Source organism: Carcharodon carcharias, chromosome 9 (assembly GCF_017639515.1).
Source record: "Carcharodon carcharias isolate sCarCar2 chromosome 9, sCarCar2.pri, whole genome shotgun sequence".
Lineage (NCBI taxonomy): Eukaryota > Metazoa > Chordata > Chondrichthyes > Lamniformes > Lamnidae > Carcharodon > Carcharodon carcharias.
The window spans coordinates 106,644,524-106,669,584 of record NC_054475.1 but is presented as its reverse complement, the minus strand read 5'-3'; the positions used below and the strand labels follow the sequence as shown (position 1 = coordinate 106,669,584).

The 25,061-nt window shown below is 41.2% G+C and overlaps 1 protein-coding gene across 2 annotated transcripts in view; it reads right to left on the bottom strand.

The window, feature by feature from the left end:
- The window catches only part of LOC121282627 (kelch-like protein 4), a 414,008-nt gene that overhangs the window by 131,915 nt on the left and 257,032 nt on the right, over positions 1-25,061 (bottom strand). Inside the window, exon 1 of one of the 2 annotated variants that reach the window (XM_041196420.1) lies at positions 24,154-24,566. The exons of the other annotated variant lie outside the window; for it this stretch is intronic. Coding sequence (XP_041052354.1) covers positions 24,154-24,566 — 413 coding nt within the window. Of the gene's footprint in view, positions 1-24,153; positions 24,567-25,061 lie in introns of those variants that run through there. 2 annotated transcript variants of the gene reach the window in all.

Below are 25,061 nucleotides of genomic sequence, written 5' to 3'. Positions count from 1 at the left end.
TAATTCATCTTCTCACTGACATGATTCAGTGGAAGCTTTGCAACAAGCAACAGTATAAAATAAGTTCAGTCACAGTAACCGACGCATGAGTGAGCAAGAGAGAGAAAGAAAGAGGATGAGACAGCGAGAGAGAGAGTATTTGAGAACCCTCAAATAGAACAGATATCAAAGTAATAGAAAAGGACATTGTGAGTTCATCAGGATATTATGAAGGAAGAGAAGGCAGAGTTAGGAGGAGAAACTTGAGAAGTTTGGGCTTTTTCACTAAAGCTGTAAAGTGTGTGTGTGATCGTGTGTGCGTGTGCGTGTGATATGTGTGTGTGTGCATGAGAGTGTTTGTGAAAGAAAGAGAGAATCCTGAGACTAGGATTGAGCCCAACACCCAGCCACACACCGTACAGGCACACATAGAAAGACAGACAGACAGATAAACACAAACACACAGGCTGCTCGATGAAAGGACACATACACACATGCACTTTTCCTCTCCTCCTCCTCCTCCCTCTCCAAAAATCTATCCACACAGTGGATGGGGTGAGGAGAAAAACCCATGCTGAAAGGAAACCAGCTTCTGACCCCACTTTTGCATGAATTTACTGAGGCCAGCTTGGAATGTGCACCAATGGCAAATGCAAAGTCAGTGTGAGTTAAACCAAGCTCCTTAGCTTGACCCTAGTCCTCTCCCCCATCTCCCCCTTCCCTGGTGACCAAGACTTGAGGCCTAGTCTATTTTTCTCTAGCTCTGCTTATTAAGCAAAAAAGCAAAAGAGGTTTTACTAGTTAGCTGCTGCTTGGCACTTCTAAATTGCCATTTTATTAACTACTCATTTTTTAAAAATTATCAATTTATTGCTTTGACATCACTGTTTATGTTTTTTTCATATCTTAACATTTTTTTTTTGATATTCATGTTTAATATTGTGCCAAACCAGATCTCAGGCAGCTGCTTCTGGGTTTCTTGCTGAAGAGGAATGAAAGGCTCACGAGAAGTCTGGGTTTTTTTGAGAGGGCTAGAAAAAGGGGTCATCTTTGCTTCAATAGAAACAGGAAGTGTTGGAAATGCTGAGCACAACTGATGGCATCGGTACAGAGAGAAAGAGGTCAGTGAGCACAATGATCACACGCAGTCAGAACTACTGTGGACAGTGGACCTGAAGCATTGACTTGGTTCCTCTCTCCACAGATGCTACCTAGACTGTTGTGTACTTCCAGCATTTTCTGTCCATATTTCAGATTTCCAGCATCAGCTGTACTTTGCTCTCATGTTATATGCTCCATGCTGGGCACTTGTAAGCGTGGTTAGTTTCAAGTTAAAATGAGAAAATATTTATCTCTCAATGTAAAGTGTATTTTTTCTGTTAACAAAGGCCACATGTGTGGGTAGAAACAGCACATTATTACAGGGGAATGTGTTGGTGCTAATTTACTGGAAGGTTTTGCCATTTTAAAACTTGGAAGTGAAACCAGGAGTCATGCACCAAAAGAATATGTCACTGTCAGTTCAAGATATTCTCATTTATACTTGGAATTGTTGTTTGTGGTGATTGAGATTCAATTCTTTTGGATTTTGCTGTCTGGGTATTACATACGGATAAAATGGTTGTAAAGTATATCATACTGAAACCTAAGCTTTTGTTGGGCTTTATAAATAGAGGCATAGATTGCAAAAGCCAAAACATGTTGCTAAACCTATATTGACCTCACTGAGACTATGGTTCCCAATTCTGGGCACTGGAAAGACGCAAAGGGCAAAGTTAAAGCTGGGCAGGGTGGAGGGTAAGGGTTGGATAAGGGGCTCAGAAACAGGAGAAGCACCAGGGCCCATGATTTATTTCCCTGACCCTTGCTGTGTGTGCAGGTATCATAGCCAGGATATCCCAGTCAGTGAGCAGGGGGCTCACCAATGCGTAAAATGATACAGGATGACATCAGGCAGAACTCCAGATGTCTCCCCACCTCATTTAAATTTTCAGGTCAGCGGGGGCTCAGCCAAATTAGCTGCGCACCTGCCAACCTGTCAATGGCCTATTGAGGCCATTGACAAAGTACTTAACGTAATTAACGGACCTGCCCGTCCAACCTTAAGGTTGGCGAGCAGGCCAGGAGCCCTGGCGAGCTTCAGAAAAAGCATGAAACCTCATCCACAGGCGGGATGAGGTTTCATGTAGGTCTTTAGAAATTTAATAAAAGTGTAACTAAAAGTGATGGACATGCCCCAACTCATGTGACAGTGTCACATGAGGGGACATTTCAGGGAAATTTTTTTTTCAATTTTTAACATTTTTAAAATTTGCAGCCGATCTCCCTGAGGCGGCACTTAGGCACTTAGCCTTGGCTCTTGGCTCAGGGAATTGCACTTCCGGGCGGTCGTCATGCTGGGTGGGCCTTAATTGGCCTGCGCACATTAAATGGCAGCACACCTCCAATCAGGGGCGCCAATCGAAGGCGCACCTCCATGCGCCCTCTCCTGAACTCTCCCCCCCACCGCCCAACGGGGGGAAATTCTGCCCCATGTGTCTATAAGCAAAGTGACATTGTAGGAAGAAAATAATTTGTTACTGATTTGCTAACACTTTACTACTGGTTGAGGTTTTTATAATGTTTCAGCTACTAAACTGGGACATGCATGTTCTAATGCCTTGCTGAATATCTTGCCCTTGATATTTCTTGGGGGAAATAAATTAACCCAGTGCATTTTAGGCATCATTATTTGGAAGAAATACAATGTTGCACTTTGGAAAAAGTTTGAATGATGACATTGAGTAAAGGATTGCTTGCACCCAAGGTTCAACGCCATTCTAATTGGTTGCAAATATAAGTAGCAATGGTATCATGTGTTCTGTGTTAAATTTGCTATCAAATTTGGACAGTTATCACCTCAATTGTGTAAATGCAATTGTGCTTTCCTAAAATGTTTTCAAGAAAATCTGCCAAAGCAAAAATAAGCCATGAGGGTTGTGTTGATTTAATTCAGTTAAAGCCCTAAAGTGATTTTATGCCTTTGTTCTGGTTTAAAGCTTATTATTAAACTGACCTCAAAATATAAGGTCTGATTCCCCTGCCAGGTATGCTCATAGAGAACAGCACTTGACTTTGACTCAGATCTCTAACACTTTCTAAGTAGAATGTATCCCCATAATTGGAGAACAGGCAGTACAGCTCGAATGATGCCTGAACATATTCAATTCTAAATTCTGCAAGACTTTAAAAAAATGATATAATTAATTATAAATGTATTAAATCCTGAGTTCCATCAAGCAGAATGGGGTCAATCCAAATCTTACACAATCACAGGCACTAATTATGTGGATATCTGAGTAGCTTGTTTTGGAGACCCTTAAGCATCTTGACAGATTTCTCTACATGGCCCAACTTTTAACACGCCCAACTGATCAAAAAGAAAGAACCATTTTGCTTATTTTTAGTTTGAAGATTGTATTTGCTGTACTCTTTTCTCCCAGTAAATGGAATCCCACCTTTGACTGCATTATAAATTACGTTACAACTTATTTATAAAATGTGGATCCGGTAAACTGAGAAATCCACGTGTTGAAGCCTTCCCACCAACATAAAGGTGGTCAAATACAGTGCTACAATTCTAAGAAGTATTCTTCCATAACAAAACCCTGATTGAACGATTGTGTGTATGAATAATCACATAACTGTAGCAGTTTATAAATAGGTCCAAGGCCCTGTAAGTAATAAGTCCCATTTGATTTTTAGATAACTTTTAATCGAGGCAACGGGGGTCTCACCTACTGGCTGGAAAGCGTATGAGTATCCGGCGCCACTTTCACTGGGGAAGGCCCGCCATATTTAGTGCCCATCAGGAACTTAACTGGCCAGTGGCAGACCTTACTCAGGATATAGGACCCCAGGATGAAAATCTTGCAGCCCCCAACCCGAGACTGCCATCCAATACATCCACAAGAGGCCTAGGGATGTCAACAATGGACCGAGGCCACAGATGAGTGAAGGCTGATAGGCGGTCACAGGGAGAGGCTTGCTAGCTGGAAAGGGGCAAGGGGGGGAGTGGTGGCGGGAGTCAAAAAAAAGGATATGGGTTGTCTTTCAGTGGGCCTACCATCCTAACACTGGGTCCCTTGATTAAACACCGATTAAGCTTATGCTTTTGAACAAGGCATCCCGCCGGAAGCCTGTAAGCAAACCCAACAGCCGTACACAAGCCTTCTTGCCCAAATGCTAATTGAGGCCCTTAAGTGGGCAATTAATGCCCATTTAAGGGCCTCAACCCACTGCCGCTGGTATTCAACCAGCAGTGGGTGGGTGTCTCGCCAAGCGGGAAGCTTGAGGTTTCCAGCAGGGTCTCTCATTCAAAGGCATGGACTTAATCGGTGTACTGGTCCCACACACTCCTGCCCAATTAAATTCTCTCCACGCCTCTAAACTCACTCCTGGGAGGCATTAAATTCTGCCCCTTGCATTTTCTTTTTACAGGCAGCTGGTGTTTCACAACTGAGCAATTGTCAGGAGTTAGCAAAGGAAGATGAGGAAACTTAACAATAAGGTACAGGAATATACAATGAAGGTAAGGTTGTTTAGTGACAACTTAAGCTTCATGGACAGGCATATGGAATGTCCATGAACCTAGAAATTTGAATTGAAGGACAATTAGTCTTTTGGCATTTCTCTTTGTCAATTTGGAGGTACAGTTGACTTTAGGGAAGCCCATAACATCAACCCAAAGTAAAATTTGCCCCTATTCTGGAATATACAGTAGTATGCAGGGTGACTGGGTTGTGCAATGAACTAAAAACAAACATCTGTCTCTGAATCCCACTGAAACTGTTGGGATAAGAGTCTCTGCAGGTTGCAAGGCTTCTATGTGAAATAGATTTAGTCAAATATAGCCAAATTACAGGTGAGCATGGGGTTACAGTGCAAAAATGACCTCATTTCAAGTGGCTTTAAAGAAACCTTTAACCATAAGAACATCAAGCAGTGGTCCACAAGTAACTTCCTCATGGCTCTGTGAGGAAAAAAGGATTAATAGATCCTGTTGGATGGTTCTCTGGGCAGACTGTCAAAGTCATTTGGCAGAATGCCTCGTCACCAGAACTTTCAAACAAGCACCAAGACATAGCTTGGCTGGTGGTGAAAACGACTTTCCCTGTCACATCCTGCATGTTTGGAATATCACCCACCTTCATACACTGCCCTCGAGGTGGCTGTGGAGGGGGGAGACTGTTGCCCATCTCCTTCTGGAATGTCCCTTTGCAAAGAAGGCCTGGATCGAGATGAACTGGTTATTGTCAAGATTTGTCATGAGCAAACCCACAATACAGGACGCGAAGTTCAGTGGGCTGTTCCCAACATTAAAAATATGAAGTTTGTAAGATTATTATGTTTCAGGACCGTCTCTTTACTTAATGATAAAATGGAGGAATGAAGAGCGGTCATATGACCTGTACTGAATTCTGCCCGACAACATGCTTGGGTGACTTGGTTGTTAAAGGTTAAAGGGGGCCCGGGTTGTCATACTGTGAAGAAGGTGCAAGATATTCATACCTGTAAATAATGACCAGGGCAGGTATGCTGACGGCAGGTAAACTTAGTCTCCAAGTCATATAGAGGTGTTAGGAATGTCACGCTTTGTAAATAGTTATACATTAAGCTGTCTATTTACTTCCAAGATTGAATCGATTTGGGGGTTTAGAAGGTAATTAATCAGTACTTCTACCTGGATACAAACCCCATGTGATTTACGTTGCCATAGAGATGGGCTTTCAGAGGTGAACAGGCCATAGAAAGTGTTTGGCTTTCTTAAGATATCAGGGTTTTTTAAAGATATCCCTGAACTTCACAAGTCAGTCTGCAGGAAACTGAGAGAGAGCAGAGAGATAGTGGCAGCAAGAATTTATTGTTCACCACATAGAATGTGGCTGGGAGTTTAAGTTTGCATTCTGATTGATGAGACCAAGTTTGTGGAATATTTAACTGAGGCTGGAAGATTTGCCTAGCTTTGGATTCCTCACTGTGAAAGTCAGTTCGAGGATTGGAAGTTATCTGGCTGGAAAAGGAAAAAGGAAACATGCCATCAGGAGCTGACAATAACTTTGGACTGGCTCCTGAAGAATGAATTAAGGGACAGAAAAAGAATAACCATTGAGAGGGATTATCTGTTGGTTTCAAGTTAAATGGGGGATCTTTTTTGTAGTTTGGAGTATATGTTGCCTACTGAATAATGTTTATGTTTTCATTTGTTTATTGCAATAAAAATCTCAAAACTTGAAATCTTATTGTGCGATCTTTCTAAAATCAGAACGATTTTAGAATTATTTGTCTCTACAGGGATCGTAACTCTAGGCATGCACACTGAGATAAATATCAACTGGATGACTATCAGCTCAGTGAAAGACACTCTTCGGTATGTGCAAAACTTGTTGGTCCTCCAGTGCAAAGAGCTGTTGATGATCAGGTGTTGCAGATTGGCCCTTTCCAAGGACCAGAACTATGTGCTGAGGGACATACTAAAGATGGGTCACCACTGCAAATTCTCAATGGGGAAAAGCTATTACCTAAGGTCCTTCCACCCTAGTATATTGGGGGGCTGGAAACCATATAAAATCCCTTGGGCTGTATACATCAGAGAGTGTTTGACATGAAATATAACTGTACATTATAAATATCCCATGTACTAAATTGAGATAAACTAGATCTTTACTGCAATTTACGTAATGTCAAATTTGAACTATTATGTAATGTGCCTTTATAAATTTTATGAATGAAGTATATTTTTGGAAAAAGGAAGAATTGGAAGTGCAGAGGTGGATAAGTTCACAGTAGTGTGGTTGGGGTGTATTTCTATACATAGTTGAGCTGACCAGGGAGAGCTTTGTTCTTGAAGCTCACTGTATATTATAAGTGACATAGATGTTTTTATTAACAACACTGAGTGGGAAAATTGCAATAAGTTCCAAACGCACCTTACAAAATCTTTAAATGGGAGTGATTTGCAATTGGAACTGTCTGCAGAATAGATTTGTCATGAAACGGACTCTAATTATTATGATTCAGGTAGTCTCCAGGTATCCTTATTCACATATTCAAGACAAACATAAATTCCTCTACGCAACCACTCACTCCATTTTGACTGAAATGTGTCTTTATGCTTACTGCAATCTGGGATAACTGATTGCAAAAAACAATATGCCCCTTTACCACTGAGGTATGCTTTGGAAATAGTGTATTGCTGATTAGAAATGCCACACAGACAGACAATAGGGCTTGAATGAAAGTTATGAATCAAGGGAATGAAGAATTAAACAAACAGAAGCAAGACTTTAAAAAAATAACTGATAAAGCAAGATTGCAATAATTTACCTATATTGCTGTCTCTCCCAAAATAATAAAAGCCAAGAACTCATGCCCAAAGTGCTTTTTCAAACTTGAGTCATGCATGCTGAATAAAAAGTTTTTATAAGGGAAATGAAATTACACAGTGACATCCAATAGCCTCCAACATTTGTACAATGAGATGTAAACAGGCCAGCAAAGACTCCATGTTTTATCTCTTTATTTCCTTTTGTCCAGGCTAGTACAATGAAAAATAAATAGATTTAATTCACAATTAATCAAAGCTAACTCAGAGTGAAACACTTCCTGCAGTGAATTACCCCTCAATCATGGTCGGTTTTCACAAGTAACAGCTGGCCTCTTGAGCACCAGACAAGCAATTCACATACATTCAGGACATAGGCATAGCGCAAGATTTGCTTGCAGGCTGCCTGATGAGACAATTGCAAAGGCTACAGTTGGAATTATAAGCAATGGATTGTAATCAATATTAATTATTTCTAACACCAAAATGAGCAGTGTGTCTCCCAACACTTCTTTAAGCAGCCCACTTAAAGAGTTTACACAGGCCTCTTTCAAGTTGACACTTATGTAGATAATATATTTGACAGATATTGGATAATTCTGTCTATTTGTCACTTTCCTACATATAGAGAAAAATAGACAGCTATCCCCAAAAGAAGGCAACTTAAGATTGCTGCAGGATTGGGAAAACTCAAATCCCAATGACACATGTAAAAACTATAAGAATTATAATGATTTGACGCAAGATACACTATCATGAAACTAACCATAACGATTGCTAAGGTGCTGGAAAAGAAAATACTGGAGAAATTGTTTTGTTGTAGCAATCACTGTTACTTATATATTGCTGCAACAATATTCAGAATGTTTATTGACCTCACAAAAGCCTTTGACTCTATCAACTGTGAAAGTTTATGAAGTATCCTCCTCAAATTTGGCTGCCCTCAGAAATTTGTCACCATCATCCACATACTCCACAATGACATGCAAACCATGATTCTCACTAACAGAATCACCACAAATCCAATCCCAGTGAAAACTAGGGTCAAACAAGGCTGTGACATTGCACCAACTCTCTCCTCCATTTTTCTCACTGCAATACTGCACCTCACCTCCAAAAATTACCCACAGACATGGAGATGGGGAACTATTCAACCTACACCTTCAATTCAAAACACAAAACCACTCTAACTTCAGTTCTAGAGCTTCAGTATGCAAATGATGCTTGTGTGTGCGCTCACTCACAAACTGAGCTTCAGGTTATTGTCAACTCCTTCTCCCAAGCATTTGAGAAGATGGCATTTTCGCTAATTACCTGGAAAATTAAGTCCTCTTCCAACCAGCTCCCACAGCACAAGACTTGTACCCTCTCTCACCCACCCTGATTGATTAAGATCAAAGGTGAGATCCTGGAAAATGTGGGCCATTTTCTGTATCTTGGGAGTCTCCTCTCGAAAAAGACAGACATAGATGACAAAATTCATCATTGCCTCCAATATGCTAGCTCAGCCTTCAGCCGACTGAGGAATAGAGTATGCGAGGACCAGGATCTCAAATCCAAGACCAAGGTTATGGTTTTATCAGTCAGCATTGGTCCCTGCACTCCTATATGTTTCAGAGACTTAGACAACCAGAGCAGGCACCTCAAAGCACTACAGAAGTAGCATCAGTGATGCCTTTGCCTGAGCCTCCAAATCCAGTGGCAAGAAAGGTGGTCCAACAGCAGTGTCCTCTCCCAAGCCAACTTGCTCAACATCAAGGCGCTAATCACTTAAAACCACCTCCATTGGGAGGGACATGTTGTTCCATGCGATGCCTAAAACCAGACTCCCAAAGCAACTGCTCCACTTGGAACTTGGTCGTGGCAGGACATTCCCAGGAGGACAGCGGAAACACTTTAGGCATATCCTCAAAGCATCCCTGAAGAGGTCAAACAACCCTGTTGACTCATGGGATTCCGTGGATTGTGACCAACCAAAATAGAGAAGGCTCATTTGGGTGGCACCAAACACATTGAAATAGCTCATCAGGAATGTGCAGAGGAGACATTGATGTGAGAGAGGGAGCGCACAAACATCCAAACAACCCATCTGCATGACCCTTCAAGCACCACCTTCCCTGCAAGTGGCAGATACTGCAGATTGCACATTGGACTTATCAGCAATTCTGAATCCATCGAATAGGAGAGGAAACAAGCCACCTTTGATCTTAAGAGACTGCCTAAAAAGGGAGATAATGCTGCAATAATATTCAGAATATGTCAGTTAATTCTGCATAATAAGGGATGGTGTTTCAAATAAACAAAATAGTGGGTGAATTTTCTCTTTAAGTGCAGAAAACAGGAGTCCAGATTCTTTCCCAGTCCCGAACCCACCTCCAATGGAAAAACAATTATAAGACACAAAAAGCAGCCAGGCCACCACTTTGGGCAGTGGTGGGGGTTGAGCCTTTCAAGGGATCCTCTCTACAGGGCAGCATATAGCTGCACCTTCACCCAGGCAATCAGGGAAAGCGTATATAGACCTGCCTGGAGCGCTGCACCCCAGCCTGCCACTGGATGGTCGACTCCAGGCAGATAATCTGCCCCCGTTGCATTGGAAAACTGTTTAATTTCTAGTTAACAAAGCTCTTAATGAACCCCTCAAGGGGGCAGGCAGCCTATTCAGGCCTGAATCCACTTTGGCTGATGTCAGAAATGGGGTTGGGAAGCCAGCATGCCCACTGGCCTCATAGCTTTCAAGCCATCTGCCTTTGTTCTCAAACTCAGCGGGACCCAGAAATTGAGCCCAAAGTATGTGCTTGTGTGCATGAGAAAGGGCATATCTCATTGGCAGGAGAAGTGGTGTTTGGAAATTTGTATCTGAAATACAAGTGCAGAACTTGCAATGATGGTCTGCTGCAAGTGTTACAAAGTGAGACAGCCTCATAGAGGAGTGATAATTACTCAGATCTCTACAATGTTGGAGATAATAAACTTCAGGCTAGAAGAGCTGATCCTCCACTGGTGTCCTAGGCTCCATGGTTTTGGACTGGACCATTTTAAGGAATTAAAACAAATGGGGAAAAAAGGAAAAATGAAATAGAACTGAGGAAGAAATGTTAGATTAAAAATAGGAAGGCAAAGACGCAGGCTATTTGATATGACAAGTCAACAGACCATATACAATTTTCACAATCATGGACTCCTTTAGGTAAAGATTTCCTTTGCGCAGTTTGTGAAATTGCAAATTTGTTCTTTATACATACGTAAATGATTTTGGTTACATATAACAAACAGGGGAAATTTCTCTCCTTCATCTTCTGAAGCCAATAAATCAATCCTTGGTGATTTTGAACAATAATCCAGAAGTGCCAACAGTGGAACAGAGCTGTGCGGGCAGTGTAATTGTAAACTGTAGAAGGCAATTCGGGAAGATATTTAAAAGAGAAAAAATAGGGAGAAAAAAATTAAGAAGATGTCACAAATTATACAATTGCAGACCAGAATTTCTCTGAGAGTGCTGTAAAGTTCACTGCAAAATTAGAAAAAAGTAGAAAAATATGTAATGATAAGAACATGGAACAAAGCACTGAAATGAAATTTATTGAGAAAATTGATGCAAAGTAGTAAAGAAAATAAAAAAAATTAAAAGATTTTAAAAAGAAAAATTAAAAACTAGTTATTTTATTGGGTGTAGGAATTCAATAATATTTACGGCAGTGAAACTTCCAAAATGTTGGCATAGATTTGTTGGTTTACAAGGCTGTCAGCAAAAAAAGAATAGATTTTAAAAAACATATTGCCCCACAGAAAATTCAAACATTTCCGAGTACTACATATGAAGAGCACTAGGAGAATGAATGGTCACACAGGTGGTAATGAGTGAAGCCCAAAGTCCAAGAAATCTTATGTAAGGAATGAAATAAATGATAAATATGCTAGAGAGAATGTTTCAGAGCCATGTTGTAAATCTCATTTCCAAAAGAAAATGCTTATTTGAAATTGAAACTGCATCAGCCACTTTACAATTGACTATTTATTTTCATTAATAAAGCCCATGTCAGAAGTACAGCAAATTATAGGCAAAGTAATCCATTCAATCATTTGTAGCTGATCTACAGGGGTCTTTCAAATTAACTGTACTGAACAGTACTATTCATATGTCAACCTGCTAGATCTGAAAGTAAAACTGACGAATTCCATAAATAGGCTAACAAGGAAATTAGTCAGCGTAGGCCAGTAATTTACTGAATATGGATTATTGAACCCAAGTAGCGGGTAAAATTCTTAAATGAATGGTATGCATTAACTGGTTTTTGTAGCTAAAATTGCTACTGCTGCAAATGTACCAGCACTAATGTGTGACACATTTAGGCAGATTTATTGGCTTTAAAATTGCAAATGAAATGAATTCCTACCAGCAGTGATCAAAACTGGAAGAGCAGAGATTAACATCAGCGCACAGCCCTTCCCCACTTCTTCATTGTATGTATGCTATGATAGGTTCATTATAATGTCTGCTTTAACACCCAACCAGGAACTTGGCATAGCAGTAATATGAGCATTGCAAAAATAAGCATTTGTATCTTCGACTTTTGTAATTTTAAATATCAAGCAAAATTACATTTAAAGTGGAGAGTGTTCCTTTACTAAATTCAGATTGAGGAATTGAAGATAAGCCTTCAGAATAGTCAGGGTCCATAAATTAACTAGAATGAAAGTGTTTTTTTTAATGAAGGATCATATCTAGAGCAAATGAAGGACAGAAGAAGACCAGCTGATCAGTAAAGCCTATCCTATGCAATTTATGCACACCATGCCCACTACCTGCCCCTTCCCACCAACAGCAATCTCCTGTGGGAGTCAAAAATTAAATGAATGAAATTCAGGATGAATTGACAATCCCTGTGTCACAACAACAGCTGCTGTAGGAAATGGAAAATTAGCATTAATGTTCCTTTGAGACTGGGTTTGAGGATCATTTTTGGAATAGTGAAAAAGATGTGCTATAACCTGATGAATAAGTGTTCATATCAAATTCCTTTAATAGCTTTTTTAAAACCAACTGGAATATAGGTGAAGCATTTTCAATGCTTCCATATTGTCATTGTGTTTGTTTGATTCTGATGCTGGATCCTTACATGGAAGCATGTTTCATTCTGCAACATTGATATTCCTTCTGCTGGCAACCTAAAAAAAAGCCTAAGAAAAAGATCTGTAGTTTACTCTTGAGGTTTAGGTTATATTTATTAGGCAAGAAACTTTCTTGCTGTGCTCATTTGGACCCTTCAGACAAGCTATTTCAAAATAACTCACTTTATCTTAATTATTTCCCCTCACTCCCTGGTGCTATTGATAGTTTCATATTGGCTCACTAAAGCTGGGCAGGAGACTATTTCACCATAGGGCAATCACAATCAAGGCAGATCCAGTCCTCACTCAACATTCCCACAAGCACACTTCCTCCATCAGGGAGACTACTGGATAGTGGTTAGGAGATGAAAAAATGGTTAATTTTCTCCTCATTACTGCAGAGGCACTGAGAGGTCAATTGTACTTCCATAAATAGCTTCCCTGGCTGAAGTCAGCTAATCTAACACAGATTGGAGAAGAAACCTGGCACTTTCCTGTATGGGTCAGCTACATCCTGAATACTGAACCATGCAGAAAGCCTAATGGGTGTACATTGTCCTGTAAAATATCACTAAAAGAAAACAAATTAACTGGTCATTGTCATGATCACTTACAATCTGCTGCCACCATATATGTTGAGAGTCTCAATGTAGAGCTCAAGGGACCTGTCTCTTTGCTATTTATGTTAAGCAAGATATTGAGACTGGTGAGGGTTCTGGTCGAACACAATTACATGAAGTTTATTACTAGCAACAACTATATACAGCTCTGCATAGGCCTTGATCCAGCATGGGTTCTAACAGTTACCTAGGTTGATTACTTGACTATATGCATGGCTCATAAGGTATACATGAAATCTTACTGATGTAAAGTCACAGACAGTAGTGTACATCTGCAGTAGAGATCACAGGCAATAATGAACATCTAACATGGAGGCCGTACCTTTTATCCTCCAGCCTTACACATGGCGATGCCATAGTGATGTTACTATACAGCTTCTTAAAGGTACAAGTCATTGTACCTTTGAATTGGTATGCATATAATATCACAACAATCATTATCACATTGCTATTTGTGGGAGTTTGCTGTTCATTAATTGTCTGCCATGTTTCCTACATTATACGTTATATACACTTCAAATGTACTTAATTGACTGTTGGGCACTTTGAGATGTCCTGATGTGAAAGGTGCTATATAATTGAAGTCTCTCTTTGTCTCCTTCTTTATCTTATGAGGCTTTTTTAAATGATTGTTTTAACATATTACAGTTGTTGTATACTTTTATATCTTATGGTGAAACTAAAATGAAGGTCATGTAAAAGGTTGCTTGGCTGTTGTATGCTAGATTATTGAATTTACCCAGCCAGTAAATCTACATTTCAGTGCCAATCTCAGCTGATGCTCTGATCTCTTTGAAAGGGCAAGATTTACTGGGCTCATTAATATATTGTGTGTGGGAGAAAGAGAAAAGTGGTGAGGGAATTTGCCCAAATTCGTTGAGCATGATTCCTGTTTGTTCAACTTGACAGACTTTTACAGCATTCAGTACAGTTCAACACATCACAGCATTGACACCTTTTGTAAAAAACAAGGCTACCATTTTAGACTTGCTGACGAAACTAAGTGTCCATGCCCCTATCAAATCTTTTCATTAATTTTAAATTAACCAAGCTTATCTCATTTAATACAGGCAAAGCTGCAGGAAGCTTCTTCCATCATGCGACAATGTCATCAAAATTTTATCTTGGTATAGTTCTAATGCCAAGTATTATTTCCAATTCAGGTTAGGATTGAACAGGACAATGAGCTCTGACCGAATTAAATGATCTCAATTAACTAGAAGTAGCAAGAAATTAAGTTTAATATTCAGCTGATTGAATGGTTTGGAAAGTAAAATAACCTGCTCAATGAATTTCATGAGGACCAATTGTTGTTGCGGCTGCTTTGCTAATGAAATTTTGCTGAAAAAATAAGCTATCTAGTAATAGTGAAATAACGGAGTACTCTGAATACTAATATCGAGTATACATATTGAAACTCAGCGCCAATAATAACCATTCACAATGAAGGCCCAGGAATAATAATAGTATATTTTCTGGCCTGATTTCCTCATGCTTTCCTTTACAATTGATCTTCAGTGATCTACAATGTGGAAAACCTTTATGGTTTAGGATATCAGGATTGTATATAACAGCACATTTGCATTCCTGGTGAGGGGTGTGTGAACTTATAATTATTTTAGCACCAATTTATGTCATATAATTGACATTAACCAACCCAAACATAACTATAAGTTTCACTTATTTCAGTTCTGTGGTGATATTTGAAAATGTTGCCTTTTGTTCATTTGATAACAACAGATTGGTGTCAAATGATATTTTATGTTTAATCTGTATACTTCTGCACTAGTTGATCAGGGTTGGTACTTAACAAGACTTTAACGAGGAAGGAAATCACTCTTTTAACTTTATTTTTTTACTGCATTTTTAGAGTCACAGTCATCACTATGTATCTCTCAGTGCAGAATGAGCAACCAGACATACAAAATCAAAATAGTAAGGAAGGAAAGAAAGAAATTTATGGAGTGTACTTATATTGTGCCTCTTATAACTCAAGGTCTCTCAAACCTAATCCACGAAGATCAGCAGGGCCAGTTAACAAGTCATACTACATAAGCAGTGCAGGGCTTGGCTTAAATAGCCAAGTGGTTACAGTACTAGGTTTCTAACCCCTAGATCAAGAGTTCAAATCTCACAATGGCAAACTATGAAACAATGTAACTTCATCTAAATAGGAACAGATGGAAACATGTTTGTGCTCAAAAGAGTTACATGAGCAGTGCAGTGAAAATCACTGTTGCCCTCAGCTCTTTGAATTCCAGAATTTACAGCATCAAAACATTAAGCCTGAGTTGATGTCATGTGAACCATCTAGGCTAATCCAAAACTTATACTTGCAGTGTGTTTGAACAATATTTCTGAGTAGAGGACTCAGCAAAGAGGTTGTGTTACAGGAGACTAGGATGATAATGGTGGACAACAGCTACCAAAACCAGATCCACTGCTGCAACCAGGGAAATAGATGAGTGAATCCTGTGATCGGTTACTATTGCAGTTTACTGCCATAATTTTGCATTGACATCAATGAGTTTGACTCAGTTACATTAAATTGGATGAAACACTTGCCATCATAACCAGAGGCCTCAACATATTACAAATAAACATGGTTAGAAGTCCTTCACAACCTGGCTCCCTAACGTAAATGCCAGTGCCTGTAAATGAGGCACCAAAGCCACTGTCTTTTAAAATTATTGATGGGATGTGGGCATTGCTGGCTAGGCCAGCATTTATTGCACACTCCTAATTGCTCTTGAGAAGGTGGTGGTGAGCTGCGTTCTTGAACTGCTGCAGTCCATGTGGTGTAGGTACACCCACAGTGCTGTTAGGAAGAGAGTTCCAGGACATTGACCCAACAACAGTGAAGAAGCGGGCGATATATCCCCAAATCAGGATGGTGAGTGACTTTGAGGGGAACTTCCAGGTAGTGGTGTTCCCATGTATCTGTTGCCCTTGTCCTTCTAGATGTTATCGGTCATGGATTTGAAAGGTGCTGTCTAAGGAGCCTTGGTGAGTTCCTGCAGCGCATCTTGTAGATGGTACACATTGCTGCCACTGTTCGTCGGTGGCGGGGGAGTGAATATTTGTAGTATTGGTGCCAATCAAGTGGACTCCTTTGTTCTGGATGATGTCAAGCTTCTTGAGTGTTGTTGGAGCTACACTCATTCAGGCAAGTGGAGAATATTCCATCACACTCCTGACTTGTGTTTTGTAGATGGTGGACAGGCTTTGGGGAGTCAGGAGTTGCGTTGCGTTACTCGCTGCAGGATTCCTAGCCTCTGACCTACTCCCTTGTAACCACAGTATTTATGTGGCTAGTCCAGTTCAGTTTCTGGTCAATGGTAATGCTCAGGATTTTAATAGTGGGGGACTCAGCAATGGTAATGCCACTGAATGTCAAGGGACAATTGTTAGATTCTCTCTTGTTGGAGATGGTCATTGCCTGACACTTGTGTGGTGTGAATGTTACTTGTCACTTGTCAGCCCAAGCCTGGATTTTGTCCAGGTCTTGCTGCATTTGGACATGGATTGCTTCAGTATCTGAGAAGTCACAAGTGGTGCTGAACATTGTGCAATCATCAACAAACTACTTCTGACCTTATGATGGAAGGAAGATCATTGATGAAGCAGCTGAAGATGGTTGGGCACAAACAAACTTCTCCACAATCAAACAAAATCGACAATGCGGAGATTGACATGACTTAAGACTTTACACCCACTACTTGCTGATAGGATTGTATCTGCCAGCAAAGATGTAGATAAGGCATATTGTGCAGGATGAGCCCACAACTGAGCAACAATGACCCTTTGAAAGAACTTGCATATCATCCATTCCGGTCAGTAGTCCAGTTTCTGAGGTGGGTGCCATTTGCTACATCCCAGGCTTCCATAAGTCTCTGCTTCCCTCACAAAGCATATCCTCTGCTACCTGCAATGTGAATGCTGCCAAGGTAGTGGGGACAGCAGATGAATAATATTACCTGGAATATACATGGGCCTGTTGCACTCTGAAGCTTACGTCTGGACCAATAGGTGACAGTGACAGTGCCATGAAGATGAATGCTTGCACCCAGCATGCATGCTTGAGATGTACCTGCTGTCCAGCATCTGTTTGTGGAGCCTGATGTATAGTGTTTGCAGTGATTTTGCTCTTCACTGTGTCTGTGCATCATAGTGCTCTTTCACATCTGTTCTATGCGCACCTACATGAATAGCTTACATGTACAGGCTACTGAGGGAGGCTTGTAGCCTTTTCTGACCAAAATGCAGCTGTTGCATCCACTTCAAGTGCTGCTGCATGTGTCTCTCCATGCGATTGGCCAGTCTCTCATGGTCAGAGCTCATGTGATTGAGCCCCTGGGACAATGTGGAGCTCATTAGGGTGATGGACTCCTCCATTCACAATCCTAGAGTTCCCACTGCCTCAGGGAATTCCAGCAGATGTCCACACATCTGCATCTGATTGTCCAAATACTGTGCCCCAAAAGCTGACTCTTGAGGCTCCACGTTTCTACCCATTGGAGCATCATCATGACTCTCCTCCCTCCTCCAAGGGGGATTAATGTGCACAATGTCACTGACTTTGACACCTTCTTCAGCACTGTGTGTGGTGACTTTCACCCTGTGCCACCAACACTACACACACACACTACATCCCTCTGAAGTACTTGTATCTGAGTTAGCAGCGTGTGGGCTAGTATGATGTGACACTGTCTCCTCCAACATCTCTCCATCCTCTTGATGCCCAAGAGATGATATGGCTCAAGGGGATGAAGGAGAAGAGCTGGGACCAGTGTGGGACACAAAAGGAGTTATTTAGGTATAGCCTTTCACATTGTGAAGGCATGCTCTGATGCACGCGACTGCCTTTAACCATATTTAATCTGCCATATGAAGCGACCCCATTGTTGCACTCCTAATGCCAACATCCCCTTGTGCTCAATGTATTGACATCATGACTTCCACCACTGCCCCCCTGTGCCAAGGTGATTTCAATGCTGCCTTTATCACCTGCTACCTTCACCATCACCTTCAAACTGCTGCTCAGGCGCCCTGGCCATCTCCATGGCCATCTGTTCAAGAAGCAAATTGTTCTCAGCCAGGCTGACTACCACCAGTCTGAGCCATCTCCTTGGTGCTCTTCACCCTTTTCCACAACATAATTTCATGTTAGCCTGATATATAGTGCTTGCAGTGATTTTGCTCTTCACTGTGCCTATGTATCACAGTGCTCTTTCACATTTGTTCTGTGCACACCGACATGAGCAGCATACACATGCAAGTCTCAATGCTGAAGTAGAGGTATGTCTCACACCTAAGCTGCAGCATGCAGATATGACCCTTCCCTTAGACCTCTATGTGAATGATTCAAGCTACTTAACTTGTCAGAATGGAGCAGGTCTTTGAACATTTTCCTGCACTGAATCCCTGAGTGCTGATGGCTTCCTGCTCCACTCACCATAGCCACAATTTGAATCCAGGCCTTTCTGGTTGTGGCAGGTGGATTACAGTGGCCAGCAGGGAAGAGGACATTTCTGGACCTCTCCCACTGGAACGTGAAGGTTCTGGTCAGAAGAGAGTAGGGTAGCCGGCCACACCCCTTCCCCCACCTTTCCTCTGTGTGATATTGTATCAATAAAAATGTGAGGTGAAAAGGGTTGTAAGCCATTCAGATTACAATGCTCTCATTCATTTTTGTGTGCTTACAGGCACTAACCATTTTCACCATATCATCAATGATCACTGGAAAGGTTTGGTGGGGAAGATGGCCCTGCGCAAATGCTTACTGCCATGTATGATGTGGCTGTGACTCCAGGGGGCATGCTGTGCACCGCCATCACTGACAGCCCTACTGGTTTCCCCCCTCTTAGTCGCGCTGTTATGCCTTGACAGCATGCAGCTGTGAGGGACCTGGTCAAGTCAACAGTCTGTGAGCATCCTGATAGCTCGGTGGCAAGAGGGCAAGCGGATGGGATAATGAGCATGGCACTGTTCATCATTCAGCCACCAACCGTATCTTGGCAGCTAGCTACATGACTGCAGATTATCTGTACCCTAGGTAGTGGTGGTAAGATGATGCCATCTCCATGGCTGTGTGTTATGAATCCACTCCATGCTTTCAGCGGTTCAGTTGAGTGCACTTTGATTAGGCAGAAACAGTGACAATGTTTTCCTCAGGAAATCCCATGATGGGTCATCCATTCTAGGATCTGCAACAGTTGGACAACACTTAGAGTTCCCACTCATCTAAAATAGCAATTACATCTTCACAACACAGAGACTTCACCATGGGTGATCAACCTCTCAAATGGGCCTTTCTGAAGGGTCCATTTTTCTTTCTGTACCTGAGTCACCCAACCCAGGCCAGGTCCACCTCTGACCATTCACCACTTACAGGCATGGCGAAAAATAATCTGCCCACCCCTTGGATCGAAGATCTGGCATTAGGTCAGACATTTATAGAAGTCAGGCTCGCTGAGCTGGAAATTTCCCAACTCCATGCACCTGATGCACAGACGAAAAGCTAGGCCATTGTGTCAAGTGACAGGAATAATAGTCCTTCCAAGGTTAGCACTGGATGCAGAAAACCAATGGAATTTTACTCTAAGATGGGATACTTTTTAAGATAATGCAAGAGCTATTTAATAAATGCAAAATAACTCAAAATTGATCAGATTTTCAGATTCTGTGGGTTTCATATAATCTCATTAGTTGTTTTCTAACTTGTAACAGGATAACCCCTATCTTACAGAACATATGTGGTTATAAGAAAGGGAGCTATTGGGATCTTATTCAGGATGGTACTAGATGACTCGTGTTTTTTTTTCACTCTGAGAAATCAAATGGAATATTCATTTACTACAGCATCTGTTATATAATCTGAATTTTTAATTTAGGTGTTTCTTTGTGTTCTCCCATGTAATGATTACGACTCTTGAGATGTATAACAAAGGGGAAAAAGAACAATCATTTCTGCTTTGAATTATTGAAAAGATACATTCAAAAATTCAAAAAAATATTCCGTGTGCATCACATTTTGACACTGCCACCATAAGCCCCACATTAAAACAGCCCAAGCATTAAATCCTTCAAGCTAGTCCTAATGAAGCATATCTTATCTGCCAGAAAGTCCTTTATCACTGCAATGTAGCTCTGAAAAAAGCCTCCTGGCACTGATCTGAGCATAACATCTCTTAAAGAAAGTAGGTACAAGCAATTGTTTGAGATATTTTTTCTAAAAAGCTTCCGTTCTGTTTCAATATACCTATTAGGATGTAGCTCCTCTAATTCCTGGCCATTGCTTCTGCCTCAGCTTCTGCTGAAACCCTCATTCATCTCTTTGTTACCTCTGGACTTGACTATTCCAATGTTTTCTTGACCAGGCTCCTATCTTACATCTTCCTTAAACTTGAGCTCATTCAATGCTCTGCTGCTCAAGTCCTAACTTGTACCAAGGCTCATTCATCTATCATCTCTGTACTTGCTGAGCTACACTGGCTCCCAGTCCAACAATGCCTCAAATTTAAAATACACATCCTTGTTTCCAAATATCTTCATGGCATCACTGTTCCCTAACCCTATAATCTTCAGCAACCCTATAACCTTCCAGGATTTCTGCGCTCCTCCAATTCTGGTTTCTTGTACATCCCTTATTCCCTTCGCCCCAACATTGCTGGCCATGCCTTCAGCTACCTCAACTCAAAGCTCTGGGGGAGAATGGGACGCATGCCCAACGTCACCATGCGTCATTTTACGTGTCGGCGAGTGGACCCGGTCCCCACTTGCCGAGCTGAAGATTCTGCCCCTGGAATTCTCTCCCAAAAATTTTCTGCCTCTCTATATCACTCTCTTGTCCACTAATGGTCCTTAAAGCCTACCTCTTTGACCAAGCCATTGGTCATTTGTCCTAATATCTCCTTATGGCATTCAGTATTGAATTTTGTTTTGATAACATTCTTATGAAGTGCCCTGAGGCAGTTAACTACATTAAAGCTATGTAAATGTGAGTTGTTATTGATTAAACAGTTCTAATACTATATGCTTATCTCATTACCTCATTACAGGGTTAAAATGATGTTATGACTGAGTTTTATTCGACACACAGATAATGAGTCAGATCATTTCCGAGCATTTATTAAATGTTCAGAACAAAAAGATTTTGAAGTATGAACATATATTATTCAGGTGGCCTGTCTTTTTAAGAAAACCTGTGCTACATCTGAAAAATACTTCTACAGGAGTGATGTTTTAATGTTCATGGCTATTCTGCTGATACTTGATAAGATGTCAACAATAATGTAGAAAGCATTTGCACACCTCCATGTTACACCCACCTTATCATTAGTACTTGTATATCAATCCATTTTGATTATGATGCTGGTTAATGACTATTTGCTTGTGGGTGGTACGGTTACCATCTGTGTGGGTGGAAAGTGTTTGTCAGGGTGAAATTATCATCCATTTCCAGTCTGTCTATTTTAAAAATGTCCAGCCTTTAACAAACTTTAAAAAGAAACAAGTGCTTTTCCATAGGGTACAACTGGAACTGTGTTTTCAGTGTGCCAGGACTCCAGGTGGTCAACTCCATAGCAATTGGGAGGAGGGAGCAAAAGGAAGCATTTGCTTTCATCATTTGAAACAAACCTTGTTACTTAGTTTCATGTCTCTCCTACCATGTCTGGCAATGTTATTGGGTCTTTTTAATGATGAAACTAAAAGATTTCTTCATTAGAAATTGAATATCTTTATTTACCATCAAAATAGCTGTGGTGATGGAAATCACTCTTTTATGCTGTAAACTGTGCCTTTGGTGTCTGTTTTGCTAATTCTGAGGGGGCGGAATGTTCCTAGGACTTCCCATCATATGTAGAAGTGTTTTTCATTGAAGAATTGAATGGTGGAAGAGGCTTGCGGGACTGAATGGCCGACTCCTGTTTCTATGTTTGGAATTGAATCTTCAGGATATGCAGTCCAACATAGCCTTCTACAGTTTAGAACCTCAAAGCCTATATCCATAATAACATGTCTATAGTGAGTTCCAATTGTCAGCCAAACCATTAAGGGACTCTCTGGCAGGATTTTTCAGGTCCTGATAGGGGCAAGCACAGAGGTGGGTGGGTGCAGAATTCCACACCACTGGCTGGAATGTCAGTTTGCCGGCAACATCCCAACCCCAGGCCATTTTCCTGGAGGCAGGATGGAGGCAGCAGGGCTTTCTGTCCACAAGCAGGGTGTAGTCGGTTAAGGTGAGTAAAAGGCCACTTAAGACCTATTGTCAGGGGCCAATTGGAAGTTTCCAGTCAGCCTGTGGGATATCCAAAGTGCCAGAGAACAGGTCAGCTGCCTGGTGGCAAACTAGGATGCCTGCACGCCATTTAGGCTTTGAGGCCCCCCTTGCCTGCCTGGCTTCAGGTGCAGCTGCTGCTGCCCTTTGGAGGGGCTCCCCCTCCATGGTGATGGCCCAGCAGCTAAGGGCATTTTTCAATTTAATTTAAAATTTTAAAAGCTTGGAGTGGGACGCTTCCACCTGGAGGCTCCCTCTGTCTCACTTCCCTGAATTGTAAGCTGCTGCTTCTTTAGTTTTAGAAGACCTCCTATTGGCCCTCCAGCTTTGAGAGGCCATTTACCATCCTTAATTGGACTGCAAGCCCACTCTCTGACCACTAATTGGCCAACTCGGGGAAAATCACTGACTGTTCTCACCACATTGCGGAGATTTTCTGATGTTTCTCTACTTTTACAACTGTTTCTGTCCAGTGGTTTTCTACTCCCCACTTCTCCCAAATACATATGGATTGATTTTTCCCCCCCTTTACTTCCCTATGTCCCATGATGTGGACTATTCCTCAACATATAATGGTGGTTTTGACAGTATGCTTCAGGTTTTTGCCAATGTTCTAACTGCAGTCTGTAGAAACTCAGTTTTCAATTTTCTCTCCTTCCCCAGTGGACACTTGTTGTCTGCTCCTCCTGATGGCAGACAGCTTTTTGTGAATATGCATAATATATGCTGCCAGTATATTGCATACTCTAGAATTATGGTCCTAATGTATTGATTTAAAAAAAAATAATGATATAAATGACATTCAGCTTTCTTCAGTACCATTAATGTTTTCTCATTGCAACTCCTACCTCTCTGAATTAAGGCTCAGGATTTGAATCTAACTGCTATTGATCCAGTGCTTCTATAACCTAATGCCCTTCCCACATGCTGCCCCTTCACTGTTTAGTTTTTAACACTTGCAGTTACTTGGTGGGGCAAAGACGTTGCAAACCAAGCATTACATAGAATTACGTAGAATTACATAGAATTTACAGCACAGAAAAATACCATTCAGCCCAACAGGTCTTTTCTACAAATGAACCTCCTCCCAAGTTGCTTCATCTCACCCTATCAATATACTCTGCAACTAGTTTCTCCCTCATATAGTTATTTAGATTCCCCCTAAACACATCTATGCTATTCAAATAAATCACTCCATGTGGTACCAAGTTCCACATTCTGACCATGTGCAGTACCTGGATCATCTTTGGAGTGGGTCCACTATAAGTTTTGGGAAATATAAATCGGAAGTTTCCACTCATATTAACTGGGGAAAAGCAACAACAAAATCTGTTTTCGACAAGTGCCACAAAACGAAGCTTTGAATAAACATGATTTTGACACGTTTTAAATATAACCCAGAACAAACCATTTGTCTCCTCTGCTGACTGTACTGAAAACAGAACTACGTCTGAGGCTGTATTACAAGACCACACAAAACTCCGTTCTTAGCCTATGGAGTTGCAGCATATATTTGCATGTATTTACTAAGGAGTGATAAACATATGATTGCAGGGAAATTATTCATAGGCATTAGAATCCCTCACTAGAATAATGTAATAAGCTGCCAAGCAGATGATCAGTCACACTTACCAGAGGCAAAGCTCAAGAAAAAGCTAAGGGCATGCATAAAATATGCTGCCAGTATTATGTATACTCTAGAATTATGGTCCCAATGTATTGATTTTTTTAAAGAAATGATATAAATGACATTCAGCTTTCTTCAGTGCCATTAATGTTTTCTCATTGCAAGCTCCTACCTCTCTGTAGCCTCTTCTGTAACATCAACACCTCCTGATTCCACTGCTTCTTTGTTTTCTTTTTCTTCTTCTTTAACAGTGTCATCTTGCACAGAAATTTTAGCAAGTCCTTCAGTCTCTGGCGTGCGTGGCACTGTATTCTGTTGATGCCATGGCTGACTGTCAGGTCTGCTGTAAATTGGAGCTGGCACAGGTGCCAGTAAACTGTTTACAGGACTACTGCTTTTCCTGAGCCCACCTCTGTCCCGAGAGTGGTTTTTCAACCTGTTCTGACCCATGCCACGGTGCTCAAATCCCTCCTGCTGGAGACAGCCACTGTTTCCAGAAGAGCCCTGCGAGGGGTGACTAAACCATTTCCATCTCAGCCTTAGAATCTGCTTCATGTCAAACTCCTTCCTCCCGGACACAGACATCATTGTCCAAGGCAGTCTTAAACTTGTGGATGTGAGATTGGTTTGTTTTTATCACCGTTGCACGCCTCTGCACCAAATCCCTTCACTAAGAAACCAACAAGAACAAGCCCTTTCTCCTCTGAGCAGTATACAGTACTGCTAGCACTCGCTGCAAATACTAAGCTGCTGCTAACAGTGTAGGTGGGATACCATACTGACAGGATGATGAGGTCAGCCCTCAAACGAGTAAATCAGATTAACACAGGAAGACAGCTACCAAAACTCTAAACAGCAGCTGGTCTTACATACAGTTAAACACAGATTTAACAGCACTGCCCTTTGCTTAGCAAGATCCCATCTGTTTTAAGGAAACACAAGCTGTAACATAAGATCTAGGAAAACATGCAAAAAATAAAGTACTAGGCTTGTGTTTCCCGGGAGAAGCACATGCAGCCTGTTCCTTTTCTAAAAGGCACTCATATTAACTCACTAAAGGATTGAGGCAACAACAAAGCA